The sequence below is a fragment of the Suncus etruscus genome, chromosome 14, assembly GCF_024139225.1.
Source record: "Suncus etruscus isolate mSunEtr1 chromosome 14, mSunEtr1.pri.cur, whole genome shotgun sequence".
Taxonomy (NCBI): domain Eukaryota; kingdom Metazoa; phylum Chordata; class Mammalia; order Eulipotyphla; family Soricidae; genus Suncus; species Suncus etruscus.
The window spans coordinates 92,779,358-92,806,026 of NC_064861.1; the positions used below are offsets into that span (position 1 = coordinate 92,779,358).

At 54.9% G+C, this 26,669-nt stretch overlaps 3 protein-coding genes and 5 non-coding genes across 10 annotated transcripts; all 8 read left to right on the forward strand.

Moving 5' to 3' along the window:
• Positions 1-233: 233 nt before the first annotated feature.
• RPL13A (ribosomal protein L13a) lies at positions 234-3,184 on the forward strand. Of its 2 annotated transcripts, none has more exons than XM_049786207.1 (8): positions 234-292; positions 1,453-1,525; positions 1,767-1,832; positions 1,938-2,039; positions 2,246-2,331; positions 2,512-2,571; positions 2,858-2,980; positions 3,071-3,184. In XM_049786207.1, exons 1-8 carry the CDS (start codon positions 278-280, stop codon positions 3,155-3,157), a joined length of 612 nt encoding a protein of 203 aa, XP_049642164.1. In that variant the 5' UTR covers positions 234-277; the 3' UTR covers positions 3,158-3,184. The 2 variants fall into 2 exon arrangements, with proteins under 2 accessions (XP_049642164.1, XP_049642165.1); XM_049786208.1 differs by lacking the exon at positions 234-292 and adding an exon at positions 344-378.
• Positions 1,569-1,651, forward strand: LOC126029301 (small nucleolar RNA Z195/SNORD33/SNORD32 family). Its single transcript, XR_007502923.1, has one exon. It is a non-coding gene; the product is annotated as a small nucleolar RNA Z195/SNORD33/SNORD32 family (small nucleolar RNA).
• On the forward strand, positions 2,084-2,167 carry LOC126029300 (small nucleolar RNA Z195/SNORD33/SNORD32 family). Its single transcript, XR_007502922.1, has one exon. It is a non-coding gene; the product is annotated as a small nucleolar RNA Z195/SNORD33/SNORD32 family (small nucleolar RNA).
• On the forward strand, positions 2,371-2,442 carry LOC126029306 (small nucleolar RNA SNORD34). The gene has a single exon (XR_007502926.1). It is a non-coding gene; the product is annotated as a small nucleolar RNA SNORD34 (small nucleolar RNA).
• LOC126029318 (small nucleolar RNA SNORD35) lies at positions 2,626-2,710 on the forward strand. The gene has a single exon (XR_007502935.1). It is a non-coding gene; the product is annotated as a small nucleolar RNA SNORD35 (small nucleolar RNA).
• Positions 3,185-6,352: 3,168 nt separating the features above from the next.
• Positions 6,353-8,470, forward strand: RPS11 (ribosomal protein S11). Its single transcript, XM_049786213.1, has 5 exons — positions 6,353-6,438; positions 7,339-7,470; positions 7,767-7,842; positions 8,086-8,215; positions 8,312-8,470. Exons 1-5 carry the CDS (start codon positions 6,424-6,426, stop codon positions 8,433-8,435), a joined length of 477 nt encoding a protein of 158 aa, XP_049642170.1. The 5' UTR covers positions 6,353-6,423; the 3' UTR covers positions 8,436-8,470.
• Positions 7,916-8,004, forward strand: LOC126029317 (small nucleolar RNA SNORD35). The gene has a single exon (XR_007502934.1). It is a non-coding gene; the product is annotated as a small nucleolar RNA SNORD35 (small nucleolar RNA).
• Positions 8,471-15,202: 6,732 nt separating the features above from the next.
• FCGRT (Fc gamma receptor and transporter) lies at positions 15,203-24,891 on the forward strand. 2 transcript variants are annotated; one of them, XM_049786201.1, is made up of 7 exons: positions 15,203-15,311; positions 15,547-15,634; positions 17,801-18,055; positions 18,156-18,431; positions 21,449-21,718; positions 22,141-22,257; positions 24,570-24,891. In XM_049786201.1, the coding sequence occupies exons 2-7, from the start codon at positions 15,562-15,564 to the stop codon at positions 24,647-24,649; spliced, it is 1,071 nt and encodes a 356-aa protein (XP_049642158.1). In that variant the 5' UTR covers positions 15,203-15,311; positions 15,547-15,561; the 3' UTR covers positions 24,650-24,891. The 2 variants fall into 2 exon arrangements, with proteins under 2 accessions (XP_049642158.1, XP_049642157.1); XM_049786200.1 differs by having other exon boundaries at positions 15,203-15,282.
• Positions 24,892-26,669: the final 1,778 nt, after the last annotated feature.

Genomic DNA, 26,669 nt, shown 5'->3' on the forward strand with positions numbered 1-26,669 from the left:
TGTCTTTCCAACATGGCGGCCCCGTGGTGACACCACCTCTCGCCCCGGAAGTTCCGGTTCCGCCATGCGGGCTCCAGGAGGTGCTAAGCTCTGATTGGACGGCTGGCCGTGGTCCCGCCCCCTCAGCGGGGGCTCTCTACGCACGCGTGGGGCTTCTGGCCAATGAGCAGCCGGAACGCCCGCGGGCCCCGCCCCCGAGCCGCACTTCCTCCGCCCCTGTTTCAGGCATAAGAAACCCCGCGCCGTCGCGTCCTCCTTTCCCGGGCGGCTGCCGAAGATGGCGGAGGGGCAGGTGGGGCTCGGCGGGGCGCAGCCGCGTGGGGCCGGGTGGGAGCCGAGCCGGCGCGGGCTTAACCCCCCCTTTCCCCTTCGTACCCGGTAATTGAGCGAGAAGGGGAGCTTTTTCTCCGCAGGGGAAGCGGGGGTCGAGACCTGGCGGGGCTTGTACGGCAAAATGGCCGTGATGGGGGGTACCCTCGAAGCCTCGGGGCGAAGGGCACTTTCGGGGTTCGCTTCCACGATCTCGGCCTCTTTGGGCCCAACTGGGTGCTTGTGTCTCTGGTTCCTGGGGCAGCGCGTGGCCGGCTTCCCCGGGAATATGAAAGGCCTCGCGGGGAGCCCTCTAGATTTTGGGGTACCCATGGGTTCTCATTGGACAGCCCTGGGAGGGTCTTCATTTTGTTGGGGAGCTTTGATTTTAAAGCCTTAAGGCGGCGTTTCGACTCACGGGCCCACTGGGGAGCCAAAGGCTCATGGAGGGTTTTGCAAAGGGGAAAAAAGGACTCAGCCCCCCAACATAGCGCAGCTCGGAGTGGGGGGCCCCTAGCTCCCGAGGGAGCTATGCAAAACAGGGTGACAGCGGGGGGTCCCAGGACACGTGGCTCTTGTTTACTTGGCCTACTGCCTGCGGGTGGGCACCCCTCGGTGACCCACATTCCTTTGTGTTCTGAACAAGGGAAGGGGTATTATTTTGGGGGGGGTACACTCGTCGATGCCGGAGCCTGGCCCGGGGTGTTGGAGCGTTGGCAGAGCTAGTTGGGAAGCGGGGCCCAGGCGGAACCTCAAGTCTTCTTTGCTGTGTATTGCAGTTAGGAACAACCAGCGAGCTCAGGAGGGATAGATTCGGGCAGGATTCCTCAGCTTGTATTTCATACAGCTCGTAAGTGCCAGGCCGCTCTTTGGGGGGGGCCCTCTCCAGGCCCAGTGTGACCCGGGATTCGAAACGCCTGCCCTTCCGCTCCAAAATGAAGGGGTGTTCCGTTCCGGTGGCTGATCCCGGTCACTGAAAGCATCCATTGAACCCTTTGCTTCCTAAAGGGAGCTCGGGTCTCACTTCTTGCTGTCGGTAATAACTTGCATGGAGGGGGTTGTCTGGGCACAGGGGAGGGTGAAACGGGGAGTCCAAAAGAGGGTGCCGCCTGCTAAGCCTTTTTTTTTTTCTCTCCCCAACAGGTGCTGGTGCTCGATGGCCGGGGCCATCTCCTGGGCCGCTTGGCGGCCATTGTGGCCAAGCAAGTGCTGCTGGGTAAGTGGGGTTCACCCTGTGAACCCTTTCACAGCTGCCCTGTCTTGTCTGTGATGAGCAACATTCACCATCTTTCGTTTGAGTCTCACGACTGTGAGATCACCCCATGCACCGCTCTGAGACGTGAAGCTAAGGCCGAGGGGAAGAATTGGGGGGGGGTAGTTGGATCCTTGCTAGGTATCTGGGATTTTTCTTGGGGTGCTCCTCAAACACACCCAACTGAGTCTCCCCTTCCCTCCAGGCCGAAAGGTGGTGGTTGTGCGCTGTGAGGGCATCAACATTTCTGGCAATTTCTACAGGAATAAATGTAAGTGCAGGGTCCCTCACAATGGCTGGCGTGGGAGGTGGAGGTGACTGGCTGGGAGAGGAGCATTTGTGGAGAGGGTCTCATGTTCACCCACTTACTCCCCAGTGAAGTACCTGGCATTTCTTCGGAAACGAATGAACACCAACCCTTCCCGGGGTCCTTACCACTTCCGGGCCCCCAGCCGCATCTTTTGGCGGACTGTGCGAGGTGAGCTGCACTTCTGTGGGGGAGAAGTGGGTCTTTAGGGAAGGGCAGCCAGTGATGAGGTTTCTCCCACTCACTTTCGAGTTACCCAACTATGAGATGACTCCACATGCACTACCATCTGAGGCCGCCGCTTAGCCCCCGAAGCTAGGTGAAAGGGGGTGCCTGGACCCCCCCTCAGTATACCCACACCCCATCTCTGCCAACAGGCATGCTCCCGCATAAGACCAAGCGCGGACAGGCCGCCTTGGACCGCCTCAAAGTGTTCGACGGGATCCCACCACCCTACGACAAGGTGAAGCCTTTTCCCGAAGTGTCCCTCTCTTCCCTTTCCGGTGTCTGTGATGTTGCATCTTTACCTACATTGTTTGACCACCCCATGAGAACAGCACTGCCTGAGACACCCACCTCACCTCACGGCCCAGGCCTCACCACCCTGTACCCCGTCTTCTAAGCACCCTTACTTTCTCTGCAGAAAAAGCGCATGGTGGTCCCTGCTGCACTCAAGGTGGTGCGCCTGAAGCCCACCCGAAAGGTATGTCTGGGGTCCTGGGGCAGAGGTTGGCAAACTGGGGGCCCAGCCTATCTTGGCAGATGATGGCTTTTTCTCACGATGGTCTGCGGATGCCACAGGGCACTGCCGAGAATGCCAAAGGCTTAGCTGATGCCAGGGGCTGCGGGCCTTGAAGCTGGGTAGGGGGAGCTTGCTGGGAAAGAAGGGCTGCTATATTTCCCAAGTCTGGGTGGTAGTGGCGTGAAAGCTCTTAACAGCCCCAGTCAGGTTTTTTTTAATTGTCGTTTGTTCTCCCCACCCACCCCAGTTTGCCTACCTGGGGCGCCTGGCCCATGAGGTTGGCTGGAAGTACCAGGCCGTGACAGCCACCCTGGAGGAGAAAAGGAAGGAGAAGGCCAAGATGCACTACCGCAAGAAAAAGCAGCTCATGGTGAGGGCAGGCCCAACCCGGGGTGCAAGTCTTGAGGTCTGGGGAAAGGGAAAAGCCACTGACACACCCCTTTGTTTCCTCTCCCCACAGAGGCTACGGAAACAGGCAGAAAAGAATGTGGAAAACAAAATCAGCAAATTCACAGAGGTCCTCAAGACCCATGGACTCTTGGTCTGAGCCCAATAAACGTGACTGTTCATTCCATGTGTTGTGGCCTGGCCTTCCTCACTGCACTGGGGTTTGGGAGGCTGCAGGGGCCCTAGTTGAGGGAGTGTGGGGGAACACAGCCTTAGCCATGCAGAGTAGAGTGTCTTAGATCCAGCAAGCAGCAGAAAATGGGGTTTGCCATGTCCAGACAGGCAAAACAAAGCAGTGTGGGTGATGGAACTTCAACTGGCATCGCAGCTTCTACATGCAGAAAAAAGGAACAGGAATTATGCAATGGAGATAATGGGGAGAATCAGCCCACCTCCTGAGGAATTCATCAAACTACTGGGGTTCAACTGCCCTGAGAAGCACTTGGAATACTCCCTGAACTCCCAGGAGTACCCCCTCCCCTTAGGCGTGGCTCCCAAACAAAATGGGACCTGCATTTCAAAAGCAAGAGGTTGCCATGGGAACCAGTATTTGCATCTCTTCAATAGAAATTTCCGAAGACCGGGTGGGTCAGGTGAAGGTTATTTCCCACACCTGTGGGGTCTAAGCCCAACCTGTATTTGCTGCATGTTAGGCCAATCGGTCTGGTCCCCCTGCTGGGCCTTCAGGTGGTGGAACAAAGGTGTGGCCAACCACCCTGCACCCCCAATCTGAAGTAGCCCCGGAGCACCATAGTGCTGCTGGAAAGGAAGGCCTCAGCTCTCCCTTTTTCCTTATCAACATCACAGATTTGCAAAACAGGTGAGGCAATCAGCACTGATAAACCTGATGCCAACTATTTCTAGGGTTTTCTCTAAAAAAATTTGACTAAGAGCCCCAAGCAATAGAGCCGCGGAACTGCTTTTGCTTTGCAGGAGACTGACCCAGACTGGATCCCCACTTAAAAACCAGTTTGTCTCAAGGCCAGATAGCTTTCAAAATAGAAGTCCAAAGAAGGGTTGCTTTAGAGGGGACACTGGTTTCATTCACTGCGCCCCCTGAGCATTGCCAGGAATGATCCCAGTGCAGTCAGAAATCCTGAGCACCACCAGGTGACTTGGGAAACGCACCAGATAAAATGCTGAGATCAGGTGGAATATTTCAGGAGAACTCAATAGGATGGTCCCAGAAATTCTGCCAAAAGATCCAAAAGAGTTAGGTTGTGCACTGAGAAGGTTACAAGGACTAGAATGAAGTTTTTGCATGCATATTGACCCCGGCATTTCTGGAAGCACTACTGGGTCAAGTGACTCCCCTGTCCGTCCGTCCCCCACCCCCCATCCCCCGTCCCCCGTCGTCGTCCCCCACCCCCACCCACCCCCCCCCCCCCCCCGCAAATCGTGTCTTCTACCATCACCAAGCTAGCACACACTAAAATCCTACCAGCCTCTTATTTGGTGGGGAGGAGCCACAACCAGCATTGCTCAGAAACTTGCTCCCAGCTCTGCTGTGCTCAGGAATCACTCCTGGTGGGCTCGGGGGACCACTTGGGGTGCTAGAGACTGTCTAGTCTAGGCAGACTCATACTTTGCAGAACCCAAAAAAGCTCTATCCACAACCTAGGGACTAACCTTTAACCGATGCTTGGCATGATGCTGCCACATGCCATTGATACCTGATTCTGCCTTTTAGCCAGGTATCCCATTAGAATCCTATTATAGATCGGTACAATCCAGTGACAGCGGGTGGGCGCCTCCCTTGCACTCAGCCAACATATTGTCTCCCGAACACCGCCAGGAGTAATAATGGTTGCCTGCAGAGCCATGAATAACCTGAGCTCCATCGATGTGGCCACAAAACAAAACAAGTAATGTGACCAGAAGATTGCTCAGAGTTGTTAGTTCGTATGCTTATGCTTTGCAAACTAGAAGCCAGTCCATCCCTTTCCACATATTAAGTGACCCTCGCCTAGTCAGCGACCCTGCCCCAATGACCTGGAGTAAATCCTGAGCATCTTCTAAATGTGACAATCCCCCCCAAAAAAGTAAATCCAGAGCTACCGACGTCTGCAAACAGAGCATTTCTCTCTTAAATTGATATTTATAATCTCTAGATGGACTCCTCCTGGGTTTTTGTTTGTTGGATTTTTGCTTCCCCTTTTTTTCTTTTCTTCAAACAGAACCACAGAACTTGAATCATCTTATTCTGTCACATAAATTGAGGGGAAAATAATGGATGGTACCAAGACAAAACAGGCATTATGAACATTGAGTAAAAATCTAAAAAATGATCAAACTTAAACACCAGATCCAAAGCCAACGACGACGGAATCGGTACCCAATCTACAAGCTAGGCACAGAAGAGACCACTTATTCTAGCAGCCTGGGGGAACAAAGGTGGGGAATATAGGATGCATGCTGGGGACAGTGGTGGAGGGAAGACCACATTGGTGGTGGGAATGCCCCTGATTCAATGTCACTATGTACCTAAAATACTACTGTGAAAGATTTGTAATTCACTTTGCTCCAAATAAAAATTGTCATTAAAAAAAAAAAGGGACTTAAGTGGAAAGCAATCGAGATTTTTTTTTTTTTTTTTTTTTTTTTGGTTTTTGGGCCACACCCGGTTGACGCTCAGGGGTTACTCCTGGCTATGTGCTCAGAAATCGCCCCTGGCTTGGGGGGGGACCATATGGGACGCCGGGGGATCGAACCACGGTCCTTCCTTGGCTAGCGCTTGCAAGGCAGACACCTTACCTCCAGCGCCACCTACCCGGCCCCAGCAATCGAGATTTTAAACTGCAATAAGAGCTGGGCAGGATAAGATGCAGGAAAAAATGTTGCAAGCTTTTTTTGCAGGAGACGTGAGTTCGAAGCCCAGTCTGGGGTAAGAAAAAAACTCAGAGAGCCAAGAAACTGCTCCAGATCCTCCAATTCAGGCCGCAGGTGAGGTGCCCTGCCTAAAGATGGCGGCCACCACATGGCACCTGAAAGGGCGCGGACACAGCCACGCGGGTATTCCTGCGCCGTGCAAAAACATGTCTGCCCCCATACCACATCTTGCGATAGCTCAGACGGGATCGAGGCTGGCCACGCCTCCTCAACGAGAACGAACCATCCGTGCTAGGTCCCGGTGGCCTGAACTCTCGCGAGATCAAGTCTCCGCTTCCGGCGCCCCTGTTGCCCTTAACCATCATGGCGGCGCCAGTGCCTGGACGCCTCCGACCGCGTGCGAGTCCGAGTCGCGCCTAAGGCTCCGCCCCCAACGGAGCGGCGCTCCCCGGTGACGCCACTTCCGCCCGGCCCCTGCGCAGTCGATAAGGAAACCGGACGCGGCCGCGCATTTCCTTTTTCCCGGAGGCCGCGAAGATGGCGGACATCCAGGTGCGCGCTCGGGGCAGGCGCGGGGGCTCCAGCACCCCGGGGTCGCGCCCCGCGTAGCCCGAACCCGCATTCCACCCGCGGGGGTGAAGCGCGGGCGCCCCCGCTTCCCGAGAGGGGCGATGGAGGGTCGACTAGCGCCTCCTAAGGCTCCCCGGCCTCCGCCATGTGGGCTTGATGGCGGTGCAAGCTTTGGAAGCGAATGAGTTTTCTTAGGAATTCGGGATCTAAAGGGCTGGTTCTTATTTTTCTTATTTATTTGCTTATTTTTGGGTTTTGGGTCACACCCGGCAGCGCTCAGGGGTTCCTCCTGGCTCTGCGCTCAGAAATCGCTCCTGGCAGGCTCAATGGAGGGACCATAGGGATTCGAACCACTGTTCCTATGCATGCAAGACAAACTCCCTGCCTCCATGCTATATTTTCCCAGTATGTGGCTTTAGGCCTTAAGGGTTACTGGATCCTGACATCCCGATCACGAGCCCATACTTTGCTTTTTGCTTTCTGGGCCACACCCGACGTGGTTCTGGAGGGAAAAGTCCCTGTGTGTTGCCGGGGATTGAACCCAGGTCAGCCCCGTGCAACCGAGAAAAGCCCCTTGTGTATTGTCCCAGCCCCGGTGTCTGTTGCTTTTAAGAGGTGAACTTGGGCCTGAGAGAGAGCATGGAGTTTGCCTTGCATGCATAGGGTCCCCCCCCCTTTTGAGCCTGAAGAGGTGAACTTAAGGAGGAAATAATGCAGACTATAAGGGACAAGTAGCGCCTGGTTTAGGGTCCTCGGGGCTAGAGGGAAATTTGAGCAAAGAATAAGCTAGAAGAAAGGTCCTGATTTTAGGGTGGGGGATGTCCGAGTCTCCAGCGCCAGTGGTTGTTGCCCCGGGTTCATCAACTCTACGTTTCTCTGCAGACCGAGCGATCCTACCAGAAGCAGCCGACCATCTTCCAAAATAAAAAGAGGGTCCTGCTTGGAGAAACCGGCAAGGAGAAACTCCCAAGATACTACAAGAACATCGGTCTGGGCTTCAAGACGCCAAAGGAGGTAGGGAAGCCTGGAAGGCAGTAGGCACAGTCCTACTGTGTGCCCACGGGAGAGCCAAGCTTGGGCTTTATCCCACACCATACTGTCTGCCCCCCCCCCAGGGATGCTGGAAGTTGTAGTTCCTGGTGCCACTCACATTCTTGTTTGCCTAGGCTAATTCTCAATTTATGTTACAAACTCTTGGCTCTGCATTCAGGAATGATTCCTACTGGTGCTTTGGGAGGATTATAAGGGAGTATTGAAACCCCTGCATCCCCTTTATAACTCATCATGTCCCCTAATTCCCACCTTTTCAGGCCATTGAGGGCACTTACATTGACAAGAAATGCCCCTTCACGGGTAACGTCTCCATCCGAGGGCGGATCCTGTCTGGTAAGTGAAAGCCTGGGTTAGGGGATTCAGGCAGGGCCTTGTGTAGTTCTGGGGCGGGGTGGAGGGCAACCCTGGCATGTGATGTCTTCTTCTCACGATGGTCTTCAGATGCCTGCTTAGGGCACTGTTGAGAAAGCCACTTGGCATATCTGATGTCAGAAGTAGGACACTCTGGGCAGACCCCTGGCACCCTTCTTCTAGGTGCCCTGACCCTAATGTGCCCTTTGCCCTCCCCCTGCCCAGGTGTGGTGACGAAGATGAAGATGCAGAGAACCATTGTCATCCGCCGTGACTACCTGCACTACATCCGCAAGTACAACCGCTTTGAGAAGCGCCACAAGAACATGTCCGTGCATCTGTCCCCCTGCTTCAGGTGAGCATGAGCATGGGGAACCTGGCATGACGGGGATGGGGAGAAGGGAAGGATGTTGCTGGAGTTGATGTGGGGGATCCCACCTTGACCCCACAGGGATGTGCAGATCGGTGACATCGTCACAGTGGGTGAGTGTCGGCCCTTGAGCAAGACCGTCCGCTTCAACGTGCTCAAGGTCACCAAGGCTGCTGGCACCAAGAAGCAGTTCCAGAAGTTTTGAGGCATGGCCCCCAAAATAAAGAGCTTTTCTATCCACGCCTGAGTGTGGTTCATGCATTGGGCAGATTCTGCCCATTGGGTGTTAAAGGATCCCTGACTGTTCTGGGCCTGAGTGAGTTTCACTTCCACCCAGCTCTGCCTGTTACAGCCCCTCCCTAGGGAGAAGTGGGGCAGCTGAGACCCCCTCCTAGCCATAGGAGCCTCCTTCTGCACACCCCAGTGCTTCCCCACAGTTGCACCTCATCCTGGGAAACAGCGTTTTGGGAGACACCAAGCCTGGCTGTGCTATGGCTGCTTCTCAGCATTCAGGATCACTAGCTGGGCAAGGGCCACATGGGATGCCCAGGATTGAACTCAGGTTGACCCGCAAGTGAGTCAGGTACCTTCCTAACTTCCTCTCCGAAACCAAATAGAAAACAGGTTTTCTAGACCTTTGAACCCTCTGCCCAGACATTAAAAGGGGTTTCTGGGTTTTTTGTTTTGTTTTTTTGTGCAGCTTGGGATTAAACCCACACAAAACTGACCCCCACCCATCCTGAAGATAAGGGGGGTGCAGAGTCCACTCACCGTCCTAGTAGCAGCCTGTGACCCAGCAGGTGGCCAGGTTGAGGGATTCAAAAGACAGGAGGTTCAAACCAGAAGCTTTGCCTTGGAGTCCTCTTCCCCCAGGGGTCCCTGCTGGCTTTTACCATCTGCTGTGTTGCTGGTCCCCAGGTCCCTGTCCCCCAAACCTGTACCAGGGACTGAGCAGCACTGATACAAGGGTTGGGAGGTGGGGCCCTGAGGGCAACCACGGTGTCCTGTCTCCAGCTGTCTCCGGGGGGTGTCTCTGGGCTCCCCCAGCACCTCCTTTTCATGGGCCCAGTAGGGGCGGAGTTCCTGTTAAAGGAAGTGGGCCTGCATCAAAGGGGGCAGGAAGGGGGACAGGCCAGTCTGGGGGTGCGGTCCCACTGCCATCAAGCAGGTGGTCAGATCCCAGAAAACAACTGACTTGGTGGGAAACAGATAAAAGACTGGTGGGAGGGGGCGTAGGCCTGTCAGACCCCAGGGTGGGGTGGGCAGGTTCCCCACAGGTGTTTCCGCTGCAGAGGCCTCCACCCCTGCAAACTATTGGGGTTCCAGCTCCTTCCTCAAAACGAGGATTCCATGACCCGCCCCAGCCTGACCACAGCACGTGCTGCTCTGGAGACAGCGACACCCCCACCCTGGAAGTGAACCCTTCTGCTTCCAACTGACTTCCCCTCCTCTTCCATAGTCTCCCTCAAATCTGGACCTTTCTGCAACCACTCAGCACTGGCTCTGTCCCCCAAGGGTGAGGGCACGGGTTTATGGGCTTGGATTGCTTCCCAGGCCCCTTGGGGTCTACCTGCACCCCCTTTTGATTTTTAGGTGACCCAGCGCTACTTGGGTTACTCCTTGCTCTGTGCTCAGAAATAACTCCTGGCAGGCTTGGGACCATTTGGGGTGCTGGGAATCGAACCGGGATTTGTCCAGGGTTGGATGCTTACAAGACAAAAGCCCTACTGCTGTGCTATCTCTCCGGCCCCATATGCACCCCATTGACAGGCTCCTAAGTCCTGCACACAGGGCTCCCTGTTGTCCCATCTGGTGTGGCTGTGAGGTTGGGACAAGCTCCACCACCCTGACATCCCTGACCTGTGATGGGTGAATGAGCACCAGGAAATAAATTAATGTTGGACATGGCTCAGGGGTGAGGTAGGGAGGACATTTGCCAACCAGATCAGGTCTCAGACCCCATATGGTCCCCTGAGCACCTCCAGGATGAGCCTGAGTGCAGAGCCAGGAATAAGCCCTGAGCATCACCCAGAAACAGTTTGGTGCCTTTTAGTGAGCTGAAGGGGTGGGTGTTGTTTAAGGCTTTTCAGTGGGCTGGAGAGACAAGGGTTACCCTCCCTAGTTGGATCCCCAACTCCCCAGAGTCCCCCAACACCACCAAAACTTGTTCCTGAGCACAGAGCTGGAAGCAGCTGCTACTCACCACTGGCTGTGCCTAACTCAATAAGTAAGGTGCATTTTGTGGGGTGGAAGAAAGGGTATTGGGGTCTATCCTGGAGTTCTTACAAGCTGCACCCCAGCCCCCGAGACCTGGCCGACCAGACTCTTGTTTTTTTTTTTTGCAGAGAAACGCCTGCAAGAAGCTCAACCTCTGTGCAGCTGTGGTTTCCTGCTCCGTTGTTTGCCTCAACAGCAATGTTTTGTTTTGTTTTGTTTTGTTTTGCTTTGCTTTGCTTTGCTTTGGTTTTGGGGCTACACCTAGTGATGCTCAGTGTTTGCTCCCGAGTCTGCACTCAAGGATCACTTGGGTTTTGAGGGGCCAAATGGGGTGCCTGAAGATGAATCCTGCAAGGCAAATGCCCCAACAGCTGTACTAGCACCAACGTAGCTGTGTCTCCACCAAACCAAGCACCCTCTGTTCTATCTCTCTGCACCCCCATATATTTTATTTTCATTGTTTTTAGGGGGTCAAATGCTGTTCAGGGCTTATTTCTCCCTCTGCGAGGGATCACACTCCTGGACTTCTCTATTATAGTGTGCTGGGGGTCATATGCAAGGCAAGGTCCCTACTCACTGGACTATCTCTATGACTCCTTAATATCATTTCAGGGTCATGTCAAACCAGGCAGAAATGGGTAATTTATTATTGCCTTCATTCATTCATTCATTCTTTTTTTTGTTTGTTTTTTTGGGTCACACCCAACAGCGCTCAGATGTTACTCCTGGCTCTACGCTCAGAAATCGCTCCTGGCAGACTCGGGGGACCATATGGGATGCCGGGATTCGAACCACTGTCCTGCATCTAAGGCAAACGCCCTACGGCTGTGCTATCTCTCCGGCCCCTCATTCATTCATTCTATAGATACTGCTGGCCACTGGCATGCCTGAGCCTGGTGAAGGCTGTACCTCAAATGGGCTGGCCTTGGACAGTTGAGGTTCAAGGGGGGCTCTGGGGAGGAGCCATTCGGGGACACGTGATACCACTTTGACCTACTGAGCAGGGCCAGGTCTAGTCACTGAGGTCAAATTTTTCCATGGATTTAGAGACAATAAGAGGAAGAAGCAGCCCCCAAGAAGAGGAAGGATTTGAGAGGGCCAGAGCACTAGAACAGCAGTAGGGTGTTTGGCCTTGCACACGGCTGACCAGGGACAGACCCGGGTTCGATTCCCAGCATCCCATATTGTCCCCCGAGACTGCCAGGAGCGATTTCTAAGTGCAGAACCAGGAGGAACCCCTCAGTGCCACCGAGTGTGGCCCAAAAACAACCCCACCCCCCAAAAAAAGAGGATTTGAATTTGAGTGCGATTGCGTCCCAGGGTCAATAGGGGGCAGTGGTGGGAACAGGGGAGGGGCACAGCAGAGAAGGTGCAAGAGACCAGGATGCCGTGACCACGGAGATTTAGGGACAGGTCTATGTTTGGGGGATCAGACCCAGCGATGCTCAGTCTTTCCTCCTGGCTCTGCACTCAGGATTCATTCCTGGCCATGCTCTGGGACCAAATGGGATGCCTGGGATCAAACCCGGGTCAACCATCGTGCAAGACAAATTCTTTTTGTTTTGTTGTTTTGGTTTTTTTTTGGTCACATCCGACAGCACCCAGGGGTTCCTCCTGGCTCTAAGCTCAGAAATCGCTCCTGGCAGGCTCAGGAGACCATATGGGATGCCGGGATTCAAACCACCGTCCTTCTACATGCAAGGCAAATGCCTTACCTCCATGCTATCTCTCCGGCCCCAGCAAGACAGATTCTTTCCCTGCTGTGCTATGGCTCTGGCCCAAGGAGAGATGCACAGAATATGCCGAACCGGGTACAATCCCCAGCACTGTATATGGTCCCCTTGAGCCCTGCCAGGAGCGGTCCCTGAGTTCAAGAGTCAGGAGTTGGGGCCGGAGAGATAGCATGGAGGTAGGGTATTTGCCTTGCATGCAGAAGGACAATGGTTCGAATCCCGGCACCCCATATGGTCCCCCAAGCCTGCCAGGAGCAACTTCTGAGCACAGAGCCAGGAGGAACCCCTGAGCACTTCTGGGTGTGACCCCCCCCAAAAAAAGGGTCAGGAGTCAGCACGACCGAGTGTGGCCCCCAAATAAAAGTAAATAAATAAACACCACCAGCCTGTCCTGATTCCAAGTTTTCAAATCAACCCGCCCACCCCCGCGTGGCCATGGGGTGCAGTGTGGCTGGTGGGGCCCCATTATGGTGCAGACTTATGTAGTATTTTAGGGCTCTGAGTCCTGGCCAAGCCCCTGCCCTGCCCGGTGCCAGCTGGGACATGGTGTCAAATGGCTCTGGCATCCATCCCAGACCAACACCCACGTGCCCAGCAAGGCCCTGGACCTTGAAGACCGTGAACTTTCCCGTCTGCAAAGGCCCAGGGTTGGGCACTGCATAGTGTCTGCCACCGCCACTGTCCAGACCAAAAATCTCAGGCCGAGGGCTGAACGGAGCACTTACAAAGGAGCACTGGGGGCCAGAGCCATAGCACAGTGGCTGAGCACGTATTCTGAGCACTGACCTTCAGGCTGGATTATTGATCTGGTGTTTTATTTCTTTTCTTTTTTTTGTTCAGTTTTTGGGTCACACTCGGCGGCACTCAGGAGTTGCTCCTGGCTCTACACTCATAAATCGCACCTGGCAGGCTCGGGGGACCATATGGGATGCCAGGAATCAAACCCTGGACAGTCCCAGGTCAGCCGCTTATAATGCAAACGCCTTACCACTGTGCTATCATTCCAGCCCCATCTTTTGTTGTTTTCTTACCTTCCTTTCCAGTCCCCCCGCCACACACACACCCCACAAAATCCCTGGGCCTCCTGCTTCTAAACATGTGCTTAAGACTTGGAACCTTTGTCCCTGGCCTCCCACAGGACACACTGGCTGGTTGTGAGGGACACAAAATCACAAACCTGCAACGTGCCAGTAGATGTTATTCTACAGTAGGTGTTATTCTCTTGTTTTTGTTTTGTCTTGTTTGGGGGATCCACACCTGGCAACGCTCAGGGGTTATTTTTGGCTCTGCACTCAGAAATCACTCCTGGTAGGCTTGGAGGACTCTATGGGATGCCAAGGATCCAACCAAGGAGGCCGTGTGCAAGGCAAACGCCCTCCCCACCGTGCTATTGCTCTGGCCCCCTACCTGCACTTTGGGGTATAAATTCTTTCTGTCAAGGGATCTAGGCCGGGCAGAACTCACTAGGCTGGATGCAAATTCTGCTGGCGATAGACCTGGGATCCCCCAGCATTGTCAGGTGAAATCCCCCCAGCACTGAGGTAAGAGGAGCCCCTGTGCACTGCTAGTTGTGAGCCTTACACAAGAAGGGGGCGCTATGAGGGGGGCAGAGAGATAGCACAGCCTGGAGGGCATTTATCTTGCATGAATATGACCTGAGTTCAATCCCCGGCATCCCATAGGGCTCCCTGAGCCCACCAGGAGTGAACCTCTGAACAATGCTGGGTGTGACCTGAAAAAAAGGGGGGTGTTGGGGCCAGAGTGATAACGATAGATAGCATAGCGGTAGGGCAATTGCCTTGAACACTGCTGACCTGGAACGGACCTGGGTTCAATCTCTGGTATCCATTTTTTTTGGGGGGGCCACACCCGGTAAGGCTCAGGGGTTACTCCTGGCTATGTGCTCAGAAATCGCTCCTGGCTTGGGGGACCATATGAGACGCCGGGGGATGGAACCGCAGTCCGTCCTAGGCTAGCACAGGCAAGGCAGGCATCTTACCTCTAGTGCCACCACACCGGCCCCCAATCCCTGGTATCCTATATGGTTCCCCAAGCCTAGCAGGGGCAATTTCTGAGTACAGAGCACAGAGCCAGGAGTAACCCCTGAGCGCCGCCAGGTATGGCCCTAAAACTAAAAGAAAAAAATGTTTAAAAAGGGGGTGTTGAGGGGGCCAGAGATAGATGGAGGTAGGGCATTTGCTTTGCATGCAGAAGGACGGTGGTTCGAATCCCAGCCACCCATATGGTCCTTCGAGCCTGCCAGGAGCGATTTCTGAATGTAGAGCCAAGAGGAACCCCTGAGTGCTGCCGGATGTGACCCAAATCCCCCCCCAAAAGAAGGGGTGTTGAGTAGTGTAAATGGGGCTGTCCTGGGGGTGCCAAGCCCTTATGCCTGATGCCCTCACTTTGGCCCTCAGTGTCATATCTGACCTTGTAGCCACTGTCTGTCTGGTGTATTTTGTTTCCTTTGATTTCTTTTTTTGGGGGGGGCACACTTAGATGTGATCTGGAAGTTCCTCCTGACTGTGCCTGAAATACTTAATGGACCAGACAGTGCTGAGGCTTGAACAGAACATGCCAAGTCTGTTGCTGGAGATCCACGAAATTGTTTTATTTTTGCTTTATGTTTTGTTTTGTTTTTGGGGGGACCACAGGGTTACTCTCCTCAACTCTGTGCTCAGGGCTCATCCCTGGCAGTGCTCAGATACCCTCTGAGATGCTCAAGCTCGAACCCAGGGTCTGCCACGTGCAAGGCAAACACCCTCCAAGTTGTGCCACGGGGAGACAATGGGTGCTGTCTCTGGGGTTCAGCTTTTGGGGTGCGTGGAGGTGGTTCTGCAGCCCACATGACACGAAGTAGTAACAGGCCTAGCCTGGGGCTGGGGCCAGCTAGCAAATGTGGAAGTTTCATTTCCATGACAGCAGCTGACACCACAAACTCCAAGAACCCAAAGAGGGGGGAAAAAGTCTCCAAGCGCAGCCAAACAGGCTGGGCCTGCTGGGGGGAGGCGGGGCGCGGATTCCCGGAGCGGGGAGCCCGGCCAGGATGTGAGAGAGGAACTGGGGTCTCCGGCGGCTGCAGAGGAAGGAACCGAGGCGGCTGTGAGCTCCCTCCTGGGGAGGGTTTTGGGGTGCGCGGGCCAGGGGTCCCGGGGCGGCCCCCAGACGGGGACCAGGCCGTGCATGGTCATTAATTAACCACGCTGGAGAGTGCATGGGGCGAAAGGTCGCCCCGGGGTGGGTGGCGGGGCCCGTTGGCACTTAGGGGCCGGGCGCTCCGCCTGCCTGGCCCAGCCCTGCCCGGCCTGTCCCCCTGGCCCTGGCCCGGGTGGGGTCCCAGAGTCACGCGCCCCTGTCCCTCCCCAGGCCGCCTGGCTCAGGATGGGGGACCCCCGGCCTCGGCCCTGGGGGCTTGGCCTCCTGCTCTGCCTCTTGTCCAGGAGCCTGGATGCAGGTAAGGGGAGAGGGCCCCAGAACCTAGGATGCCCCCGGGGGGCCTGCTTGCTTACTTGCTTGGGGGGGTTTGTGCCCAGGAGGGTCTCAGCACCCGCCCCACCCCACCGCCTGAGTTGTTCTGCCCAGTCTGGGGTCCCTGGGGTGGGCATTTCCTGAGTGCCTGTGCAGAGAGAATTGCAATCTCAGGTTAGACCCCCCAGCGCACCCCCCCTGCCCCTTGGGCTTCCTGGAGCCTTTGGCAGTAAGTTCGGGTGCGGCCTGAAACAATGAAAGACCAAAAGCAAGCAAAACAGAAAAAGTGGTTTGGTTCCTGCAGGCACTTTGCCTGTAAGGAGGTTCCCCCTTACACACCCCTGCTGCTGTCCTGTCAGGGGTGGGGGTGGCGGCCTCTATCTCCCTGTCTCTGGGTTCTGTCTCCCTGTCTCTGTCGCTTTGTCTCCCTGTCTCTGGGTCTCTGTCCTGTTTCTCTGGGTCTCTGTCTCCCTATCTCTGGGTCTCTGCTTCCCTGTCTCTGAGTCTCTCTGTCCTCTTTCTCCGGGTCTCTGTCCTCTCTGTCTCCCTGTCTCTGGGTCTCTGCTTCACTGTCTCTGGGTCTCTGTTCTTCCTTCTCTGTCCTCTTCTCTGTCTCCCTGTCTCTGGGTCTGTCTCCCTGTCTCTGTCGCTTTGTCTCCCTGTCTCTGGGTCTCTGTCCTTTTTCTCTGGGTCTCTGCCTGTCTCTGGGTCTCTGTCTCCCTGTCTCTGTCCTCCCTTCTCTGGGTCTCTGTCCTCCTGTCTCTGCCTTCTCTTTCTCTGAATTTCTGTCCCTCCATCTCTTGGTCTCTGTCCTCCTGTCTTTGGGTCTCTCTGTCCTCCTTTCTGTCTCCATGTCTCCATGTGTCTGGGTCTCTGTTTCCCTGTCTCTGGGTCTCTGCTTCCATCTCTGAGTCTCTGTCCTCCCATCTCTGGATCTCTGTCCTCCTGTCTCTGGGTCTTTGTCCTACTCTTTCTCTGAGTTTTTGTCCCTCCATCTCTTGGTCTCTGCCTCCTTGTCTCTGGATCTCTGCCTCCCTGTCTCTGAGTGTCTCTGCCTCCCTGTCTCTGGGTCTCTGTCTCCCTGTCTCTGGGTCTCTGCTTCCCTGTCTCTGGGTCTCTGTCCTCCCTTCTCTGGATCTCTGTCCTCTTCTGTCTCCCTGTCTCTGGGTCTGTCTCCCTGTCTCTGTCGCTTTGTCTCCCTGTCTCTGGGTCTCTGCCTATCACTGGGTCTCTGTCCTCTTTCTCTGGGTCTCTGCCTGTCTCTGGGTCTCTGTCTCCCTGTCTCTGTCCTCCCTTCTCTGGGTCTCTGTCCTCCTGTCTCTGCCTTCTCTTTCTCTGAATTTCTGTCCCTCCATCTCTTGGTCTCTGTCCTCCTGTCTTTGGGTCTCTCTGTCCTCCTCTTTTTTTTTTTTTTTGGGGGGGCCACACCCAGTAACGCTCAGGGGTTACTCCTGGCTATGAGCTCAGAAGTTGCTCCTGGCTTGGGGGACCATATGGGACACCGGGGGATTGAACCGTGGTCCGTCCAACGCTAGCGCAGACAAGGCAGGCACCTTACCTCTAGCGCCACCGCCCGGCCCCATCTGTCCTCCTCTTTGTCTCCATGTCTCCATGTCTCTGGGTCTCTATTTCCCTGTCTCCATGTGTCTGGGTCTCTGTTTCCCTGTCTCCATGTCTCTGGGTCTCTGTTTCCCTGTCTCTGGGTCTCTGCTTCCATCTCTGAATCTCTGTCCTCCCATCTCTGGATCTCTGTCCTCCTGTCTCTGGGTCTTTGTCCTACTCTTTCTCTGAGTTTTTGTCTCTCCATCTCTTGGTCTCTGCCTCCCTGTCTCTGGATCTTTGCCTCCCTATCTCTGAGTGTCTCTGCCTCCCTGTCTCTGGGTCTCTGTCTGCCTATCTCTGGGTCTCTGTCCTCTTTCTCTGGGTCTCTGTCTCCCTGTCTCTGGGTCTCAGCTTCCCTGTCTCTGCATCTCTGCTTCCCTGTCTCTGAGTCTCTGTCCTCTTTCTCTGGGTTTCTGTCTCTCCCTCTCTTGGTGTCTGTCTCCTGTCTCTGGGTCCCTTCCCCTTTGGCTCTCTTCCCTTCACCCCTTCAGGAACTGTCTCCTCAGTGAGCCGGTCGGTCCCCAGTTCCACCCTCACCCCTTCTTTGCAGCCATGAACCATCCCTCCCTCCTCTACCACTTCACCGCCGTGTCCCATGCGGCACCAGGGACACCTGCCTTCTGGGTCTCGGGCTGGCTTGGCCCCCAGCAGTACCTGAGCTACAACAGCCAGCGGGCCCAGGCGGAGCCCTGCGGGGCCTGGGTGTGGGAGCACCAGGTGGCCTGGTACTGGGAGAAGGAGACCACAGACCTGAGGGTCAAAGAGAAAATGTTCCTGGACGCTCTTTCTGTCCTGGACAAGACAGGTACGCCTCGGGGGCGGGTCCGAGGGAGGAGGCCAGGGGCTCGGACTGCTGGGTCTGCTGGGGCCGGCGGGGAGCCACTCACAGGCCTGGGGGGCCCCAGAGAACCTCACCCTGCAGGGCCTGCTGGGCTGCGAGCTGGGCCCCAACAACTTGTCGGTGCCGGTGGCCAAGTTCGCCTTGAACGGAGAGGAGTTCATGCAGTTTTCGCCCAAGGAGGGCAACTGGACGGGGGATTGGCCCGAGGCTGAGGCCATCAGGCAGAAGTGGGCCGAGCACCCCGACACCCTCAACAAGGAGAAGACCTTCCTGCTCTACTCCTGCCCGCAGCGCCTGCTCAGCCACCTGGAGATAGGTCGCGGGAACCTGGAGTGGAAGGGTGAGCCCCCTGGGGCCCGGGCTCCCCCTGACCCGCTGTCGCAACCCCCACTCCAGGTCCGGTGGCGGGGTCTCCGTTCCCCAGGCCGTGGATGCTGCCCCTCACCCCACACACAGTGGGCCGTGTTGGCCGCTGCCTGAAGGAGAGACAGTCAGGGATGGGCTCTGGCCCCTATGATGTTTGACACCACAAGGACCAACTTGTAACTGCCCACAGGGAATGACACCAGCATTTCATCAGTTATCTTAGGAATCAGTTTTTGGGTGCATAGAGCCAGTACAATGGGTAGGGGGAGGGTCTGCACGCCCAGTTCGATCCTTCCTTCGTTTCCCTCCCTCCATCCTTCCCTCCCTCCCTCCCTCCTTTCCTCCCTCCCTTCCTTCCTTTCTTCCCTCCCTCCCTCCTTTCCTCCCTTCCTTCCTTCCCTCCCTTCCTCCTTCCTCCCTTCCTCCCTCTTCCTTCCTTCCTCCCTCCCTCTTCCTTCCTCCCTCCCTTCCTTCCTCTTCCTTCCTTCCTCCCTCCCTTCATGCCTTCCTCTTCCTTCCTCCCTCCCTCCCTTCATGCCTTCCTCTTCCTTCCTCCCTCCCTCCCTTCCTCTTCCTTCCTTCCTCCCTCCCTCCCTCCCTTCCTCTTCCTTCCTTCCTTCCTTCCTCCTTCCCTCCCTTCCTTCCTTCCTCCTTCCCTCCCTTCCTTCCTCTTTCTTCCTTCCTTCCTTCCTTCCTCCCCCCTCCCTCTCTTCCTTTCTTCCTCCCTCCCTCTCTCTTCCTTCCTTCCTTCCTTCCTCCTTCCCTCTCTCCCTTCCTTCCTTTCTTCCTCCCTCCTTCCCTCCCTTCCTTCCTTCCTTCCTTATTTTCTTCCTCCCTCCCTCCCTTCCTTCCCCTTCCTTCCTTCCTTCCTTCCTTCCTTCCTTCCTTCCTTCCTTCCTTCCTTCCTTCCTTTCTTCTTTTGTTTCTCCCTCCCTTTCTTTCTTCCTTCTATCCTTCTGTCCTTTCTCCCTTCCTTTCTTCCTTCCTTACTTCCCTCCAACCCTCCCTTCTTCCTTCCCTCCCTCCCATCTCCCTTCCTTCCTTCCCTCTGTCCTTCCTTACTCCTTCCCTCCCTCCCTTCCTTCTTCTTCCTTCCTTCCTCCCTCCCTCCCTCCCTCCGTCCCTTCCTTCCTTCCTTCTTTTTTTTTTTCCTTCCTAAGCATTTTGCTTTGAAGAAAGTGGTCATCTCCCTGGATCGCTCTACTCTTCTGGAACCCTTTTTGCCTGTCCACTGGAAGTTACACTCAAGTGGGCTGGTTCTCACACTCTCCAACTGTGGTTGGAATTGGGGGCCCCTGTGGCAAAGTTCGACCTGTTAGACCTGCCTGCTCAGGCCTTCTGCTTGCAGCTGTTGAGAAATTAATCCCTGTCAGACTTTCTTCCTTGTGGTGGTGTGGTGTCGTTAGCTAACCTGAGGCCTCCACCTGATAACCTGATCTGTTTTTCTAGATAAGTTCCTGCTGTTTGTTACACCACAGGCTGGGTTGGTATTTCAGCCACACAGCCACAAAAGACCTTTTTTCTTTTTATTTTGGGGGAGGGGTTGGGGCCACACCCATCAATGCTGGAGACTCACTCCTGGTTCTGCACTCTGGAATCACTCCTGGTGGTGCTGGGGGGGGGGGGTGGGACCTATGGAATGCCAGGGGTTGAACCTGGACCAGCTGCGTGTAAGGCAAATTCCCTACCCACTGTGCTATCTCTTTGGCCCTTTTTCTTCTTTTCTTTCCTTTTCCTTTTCTTTTCTTTTTGGTTTTTGGGTCACATCCAGCAGGACTCAGGGGTTCCTCCTGGCTCTCCACTCAGAAATTGCTCCTGGCAGGCTGGGGGACCATATGGGAGGCCAGGATTCAAACCACTTACCTTCTGCATGCAAGGCAAACGCTTTACCTCCATGCTATCTCTCCGGGCCCCCCCTTTCCTTTTCTTTGATTTTATGGGCCATCCTCTGCAGTGCTCAAGGCTCCCCCCTAAGCAATGCTGGGAATAAAACCCTTGTCAAGGGCTAAAACTACTGTTTAACTATTGTACTGTAGGGAGGACGTTTGCCTTGCCCACACACACACAGCCAACCCAGATTTGTTAGATTTGTTCCCCGGCATCCCCATATGGTCCCCTGAGCATGGCCGAGAGCGATTGCAGAGTGCAGAGCTAGGAGTTACCTTGAGCACACAGGATATGGCTCCCACAAACAGGAAACAAAACAACAAAACAGGTCAGTTGCATGCAAGGCAAAAGTACCTTCCCCATTGTGTCTCGCTGGCCCTTTCTTATGTTTTATTATTTTTTTTTATTATTATTGTTTTGGGGCCACATCTGGCAACACTCAGGGGTGACTCCTGGCTCTCCATTCAGTTACCATCACTCCTGAGAGTCTCAGGGGACTATTTGGGGTGCCGAGGACCAAACTTGGGTCTGCCTTGTGCAAAGGAAGCGTCCTCCCAGCTGTATTATCAGCCGGGCCCTTACATTTGTGTCTTAAATGTGTAGAGGGTCCGACGTAGGGTCCCTCCTGAAAAAACTCCCCCAGTTTGGTTGCCTGTCACTTAGATGGATAACAATGAGTGTCCCTTCATCAGAATATAAATTCAAGGACTTATAATTCTGACCCCCTCATCTCCCAGGCGGGGACCAGTGCAGGACTTGGTCAGCTGTGTGTGTGGCTGGGAGAGATGCCGAGGGTTGGTCCCTTCTCTCCAAACCACTCTCTCTGCTTTTTGGGCCACATCCGGTGGCGCTCAGGGGTTCCTCCTGGCTCTGTACTCAGGAATCCCTCCTGGCAGGCTCAGGGGACCATATGGGATGCCGGGGATTGAACTCTGGTCGGCTTTGTGCAAGGCAAACCCTCCCCACTAGCCATTCGTGGTGAGGAGCGAGCCCTCGTAGACTCCTGAGCACTGTGACCAGGCTGGAGGTAGGGGGGACTGTGCCAGACTCTGGGGGTGCAACGGGGCCACTCAGGTTTCTCTTGTGCATGTGATCTTTCTACAGAGCCACCGTCCATGCGCCTGAAGGCCCGTCCTGGTAGCCCCGGCTTCTCGGTCCTCACCTGCGTCGCCTTCTCCTTCTTCCCCCCGGAGCTGCAGCTGCGTTTTGTGCGCAACGGGATGGCTGCCGGCTCCGGGGAGGGCGGCCTGGGGCCCAACGGTGACGGCTCTTTCCACGCCTGGTCGTCGCTCACGGTCAAGAGTGGGGACGAGCGGCATTACAGCTGCCTGGTGCAGCACCCTGGGCTGCTGAAGCCGCTCACGGTGCAACTGGGTGAGGGGGTGCCCCAGATCTCTGCTCTGCTGGCTGCACTCTGCGCCCTGCTAGCCAACTGTCCGTGCACCCTTGTTTCCAGGGCGCGCTCAGCTCTAACCCCGCTCCGGCCTGCTGCAGGGGCTGGTCTCGCCCACCCGTGGGTCCACCCCTGGGAAAGCTGCCTCGATGTCTGAGGGTCGCCTTTGTCTTGCCTGGGTCCTGCCTGGTCCACCACTGACCACGCCACGCACTGCCCCGCTTCTGCACCTCCACTCTGTCACTGGCTCTGCAGCTCCAGGTGGTCTTGGGGTCTCCAGGCTGCTTCTTGCTTGGGTCTAGAGCCTGGGAAGGCACAGAGAAGCCCCCCTACTCCGCCCCATTGGCGCTGGCCCCGGTGCGGACTGACCTCAGAGCCCCTCGCCTCCTTCTCTGGCTTGCAGAAATGCCCCCCAAGTCCATGATGTCCGTGGTGGGATTCGTCGTGGGATTCCTGCTGCTGATCGCCGCAGCTGTTGGGGGAACCCTGTTGTGGAGGAGGATGAGAAACGGGCTCCCCGGTATGTGACTGGAAGCAGAAAGAGCGAGAGAGACAGACAGACAGAGAGACAGACAGACACACAGACAGACAGACAGACACACGCACGCACACACACACACACACACACACACACACACACACACACACGCACACACACACATCCCCCAAAGGAAAGGGCTGGGGGGCAGAGAACTGGAAAGAAAGGAAAAGATCCAGAGGAAAAGTGGGATACATGAAGAACAGGAGTGGGAGAAGAGGCTCAGATTTTGGGGTGTTGTAGAAAGAAGGCTCAGTGGACTGGAGCATAGGGTTTTCACACATGAAGCCTGGCTTTGATCCCCAACATCGCTGGGAATTAACCCCCCCAGTATAGTCAGGAGTAGCCCTGAGCAGGGTATGACCCAAATAATCCCCATTAAAAATAGGCTTGTAGGATGATTAAGTCATTTGCATCCCCTGGTTTGGTCCCAAACACCTCATAGAATCCCCCAAGCTTACCCCTAGGAGTGATTTCCTGAGCATGCAGCTGGGTGTAACCCAAGAATAAGAACCAAGAAATGAAGGGCTGGAGAGATTGTCCAGTAGGGAGGGCACTGGCCTTCCATGCAGCCAACTCCAAGGTTCGATTCCTGGTACCCCAAATAGTCCCCTGAACATAGATAGTTTCATGGATAAACAATAGCTTAGAAACTTTACAGACTCGGGCCCGGAGAGATAGCACAGCGGCGTTTGCCTTGCAAGCAGCCGATCCAGGACCAAAGGTGGTTGGTTCGAATCCCGGTGTCCCATAGGGTCCCCCGTGCCTGCCAGGAGCTATTTCTGAGCAGACAGCCAGGAGTAACCCCTGAGCAACGCCGGGTGTGACCCAAAAACCAGAAAAAAGAAAAAAACAAACTTTACAGACTCAAAGCCAGCCTTAAAAAAAAAAACTTAAAGGTCTGCTTTAAGAAAAGACAGGGGGCCGGAGAGATAGCATGGAGGTAAGGCGTTTGCCTCTCATGCAGGAGGTCATCGGTTCGAATCCCGGCGTCCCAAATATGGTCCTCCCGTGCCTGCCAGGAGCAATTTCTGAGCCTGGAGCCAGGAATAACCCCTGAGCACTGCCGGGTGTGACCCAAAAACCACAAAAAAAAAAAAAAAAAAAAAAAAAAGAAAAGACAGACCAAAAGACACATCAAACTCCTACACAAAGATGACACTAAATCCCATGACAATTATTTCTCTCTACGTCAATGGACTAAGTGCGCCAAATATTCCGCCAAGCCTATCAGGAGTGATTCCTGAGCACAAAGACAGGAGTAACCCCAGAACACCACCAGGTGTGGCCCCCAATACAAAACAAACTCCCCAAACAAAAAAAGACTTTGATTTGGGGACAGAAACATACAACATGTACCTGTTCATATATGTACATTTATACCATATATTCACAAAGACACATACACATGTGGGTTCAGGATTTTATTTTATTCACATAGATAAGCATGTGCACAAAACATGATGGGAAGGGGAAGTTTGAGACCAGGAGAATCAGAAAATATATTTTGGGGACGGAGTGGTTACGTCTGTCAATTCTCAGGGGTTCCTCCTGGCTCTGCACTCAGGAATTCCTCCTGGCGGTGCTCAGGGGACCATGCAGGTTCCTGGGGCTACAACCCAGGTGTTCCAGGCAAGCACCCTCCTTGCTGCCCTGTGGATCCAGTCCCGAAATTCTGCTTTGTTCTTTTTTATTTTTATTTTATTTTTTTTGGTTTTTGGGCCACACCCGGCGTTGCTCAGGGGTGACTCCTGGCTGTCTGCTCAGAAATAGCTCCCAGGGGCCGGAGAGATAGCATGGAGGTAAGGCGTTTGCCTTTCATGCAGGAGGTCATCGGTTCGAATCCCGGCGCCCCATATGGTCCCCTGTGCCTGCCAGGAGCAATTTCTGAGCCTGGAGCCAGGAATAACCCCTGAGCACTGCCAGGTGTGACCCAAAAACCAAAAAAAAAAAAAAAAAAAAAAAAAAAAAAAAAAAAGAAATAGCTCCTGGCAGGCACGGGGGACCCTATGGGACACCGGCATTCGAACCAACCACCTTGGGTCCTGGATCGGCTGCTTGCAAGGCAAACGCCGCTGTGCTATCTCTCCGGGCCCTCTGCTTTGTTCTTTTTGGAGGACGGTTTGGGCCACTCCTAGCGGTGCTCAGGGGCACACTGAGGTTCAGGGCTGGGGTACACCAGGCAGTAAGCAAGGGACCATAGGAGGTGCTGGGGAAGGAACCAGGGTCTCCACACACACTGCAAGCACCCTCCCCGCTGTATCATGTCTCATATTCATCTTCTCTTCCCTCAGTCCCGTGGATGTCCCTTCGTAACGATGATGATGGGGTCCTCCTACCTACTCCTGACCTCTCCAAGGATGCTGACCCTTAGGACAAGCAGGTCCTGCCGCTCTGACATCTGCCCACCACAGTCCCAGCTGCTCCTGGCTGCTGTGGGCAGGTCCCTTTCATGCTGTGACACCAGGAATCCTGATACCCTGAGCCTCCAGGATCTCCAGGCCCAACGCCTTCCCTACCTGGATTCCACCTCCTGTGGCCTGCCTCAGTTTCCCTTCCTCCTACCTATGGCTCCTTCCACCCTCCAAAAATATAGAACATGAGTTTGGGCCCAAATCAGTGTGTTTTCATCATTTTAACAGTCTGTACCAGAGCGGTAAAGGCAGAGGAATGTTCCTGAACCTTCTAGCCACTCTGGGAATGAAGATTCTGTGTTGCCAGTGTCACTTCATTTTCATTTGGGTTTTGTTCTCAGGCTACTCCAGGTTGGGTACTCCCAGTTCATTCTTTTTTTTTTTTTTTTTTTTTGTGGGGGGGCCACACCCAGCAGTGCTCAGGGGTTACTCCTGGCTGTCTGCTCAGAAATAGCTCCTGGCAGGCACAGGGGACCGTATGGGATACCGGGATTCAAACCAACCACCTTTGGTCCTGGATCGGCTGCTTGCAAGGCAAACGCCGCTGTGCTATCTCTCCGGGCCCTCCCAGCTCATTCTTGGCAGGGCTCAGGGCACCATGTGGTGACTGGGATTGAATTTGCCTCCTGCGTGCAGTCTGCTCCAGGGGCCAGAGAGATAGCATAGTAGTAGGGCAAACCTAGGACAGACTTGGGTTTGATTCCCAGCATCCCATATAGTCCCCCAAACCTGCCAGGAGTGATGTCTGAACGCAGAACTAGGAATAGCTGGTTGTGTCCCCAAAACAAAAACAAATCTGTGCTCCAGCCCACTGGGCCATTTCTCCGGTCCTAGGATCTGCCATCCTTTTGTCGTTTTGAGCATAACACAGATGCTCAGGAATTACTCCTGGCATGGTTGGGTCTGTGTATGTACCTATGGGATGCTGATGACTGAGCCCAGGTTGACTGCATGCAAGGCACCACCTCCCCCACCGCACTATTTCTTCAGCACCCAATATACCAATTTCCTTTTCGTGAGAGAGAGACAGAGAGAGTGTCCAGAATGCCTACTGTACTAGACATCTGAGGAGTTTTTTTTTTTTTTTTTTTTGGTTTTTGGGTCACACCCGGCAGTGCTCAGGGGTTATTCCTGGCTCCATGCTCAGAAATTGCTCCTGGCAGGCACGGGGGACCATATGGGACGCTGGGATTCGAACCGATGACCTCCTGCATGAAAGGCAAACGCTTTACCTCCATGCTATCTCTTCGGCCCCACATCTGAGGAGTTTTTATCTGAATACTTTCAGAATTTTATTTTGGAAACACGGAGTGATGCTCAGAGGGTTACTCCTGGCAGTGCTAAGGGGACCATAAAGGGTGCAAAGGAGAGAACCTCTGGATGGAATTGGCCTGGTGCAAAGCAATCTCTCCTTTTGTGGATTCGTGTGTGTGTGTGTGTGTGTGTGTGTGTGTGTGTGTGTGTGTGTGTGTGTATGTTGTCTGAAATGCACCTTGGCAAAGGAGCCTCTTTGGGGGAGAAGGGCCTGGCTGCTGCCCTTGGGAATGGGGGGGAGGCCCTGGCTGCCCAATTTCTCAGAACATCCTGATAAAGAGCAAACAATGCTCTTTATCATGCATCCCGTGAGTTGGAGCTGGGGCAGATGTTGGCAGCCGTGCAAGGCTGTCGCCGACCCACCCCGCCACTCCCCGGTGTGGCCAGCCAGGACGGGGTGGGCCTTTTGTGGACGTGGCGAGGGAAGTCAGCGGCGGGTCCCGAAGCGCTCAGACCACGCCCCAAAGAGGTCACCCTGAGCGCTGATTGGTGGGAGGGCGGGAGCTCAACGCACAGGGGCGTGGCCTCGTGCATAGTGGGCGTGTCTTTAGCTCGCTATGGGTGTGGTCTTGTCGGAGCAGGGGCGTGGCTTTATAGCATTGGGCGTGGTCTTAGCGGGCGAGGGGCGCGGCCTGGCTGGAGAGCCGCCAAGTTGGGCATCTTTTG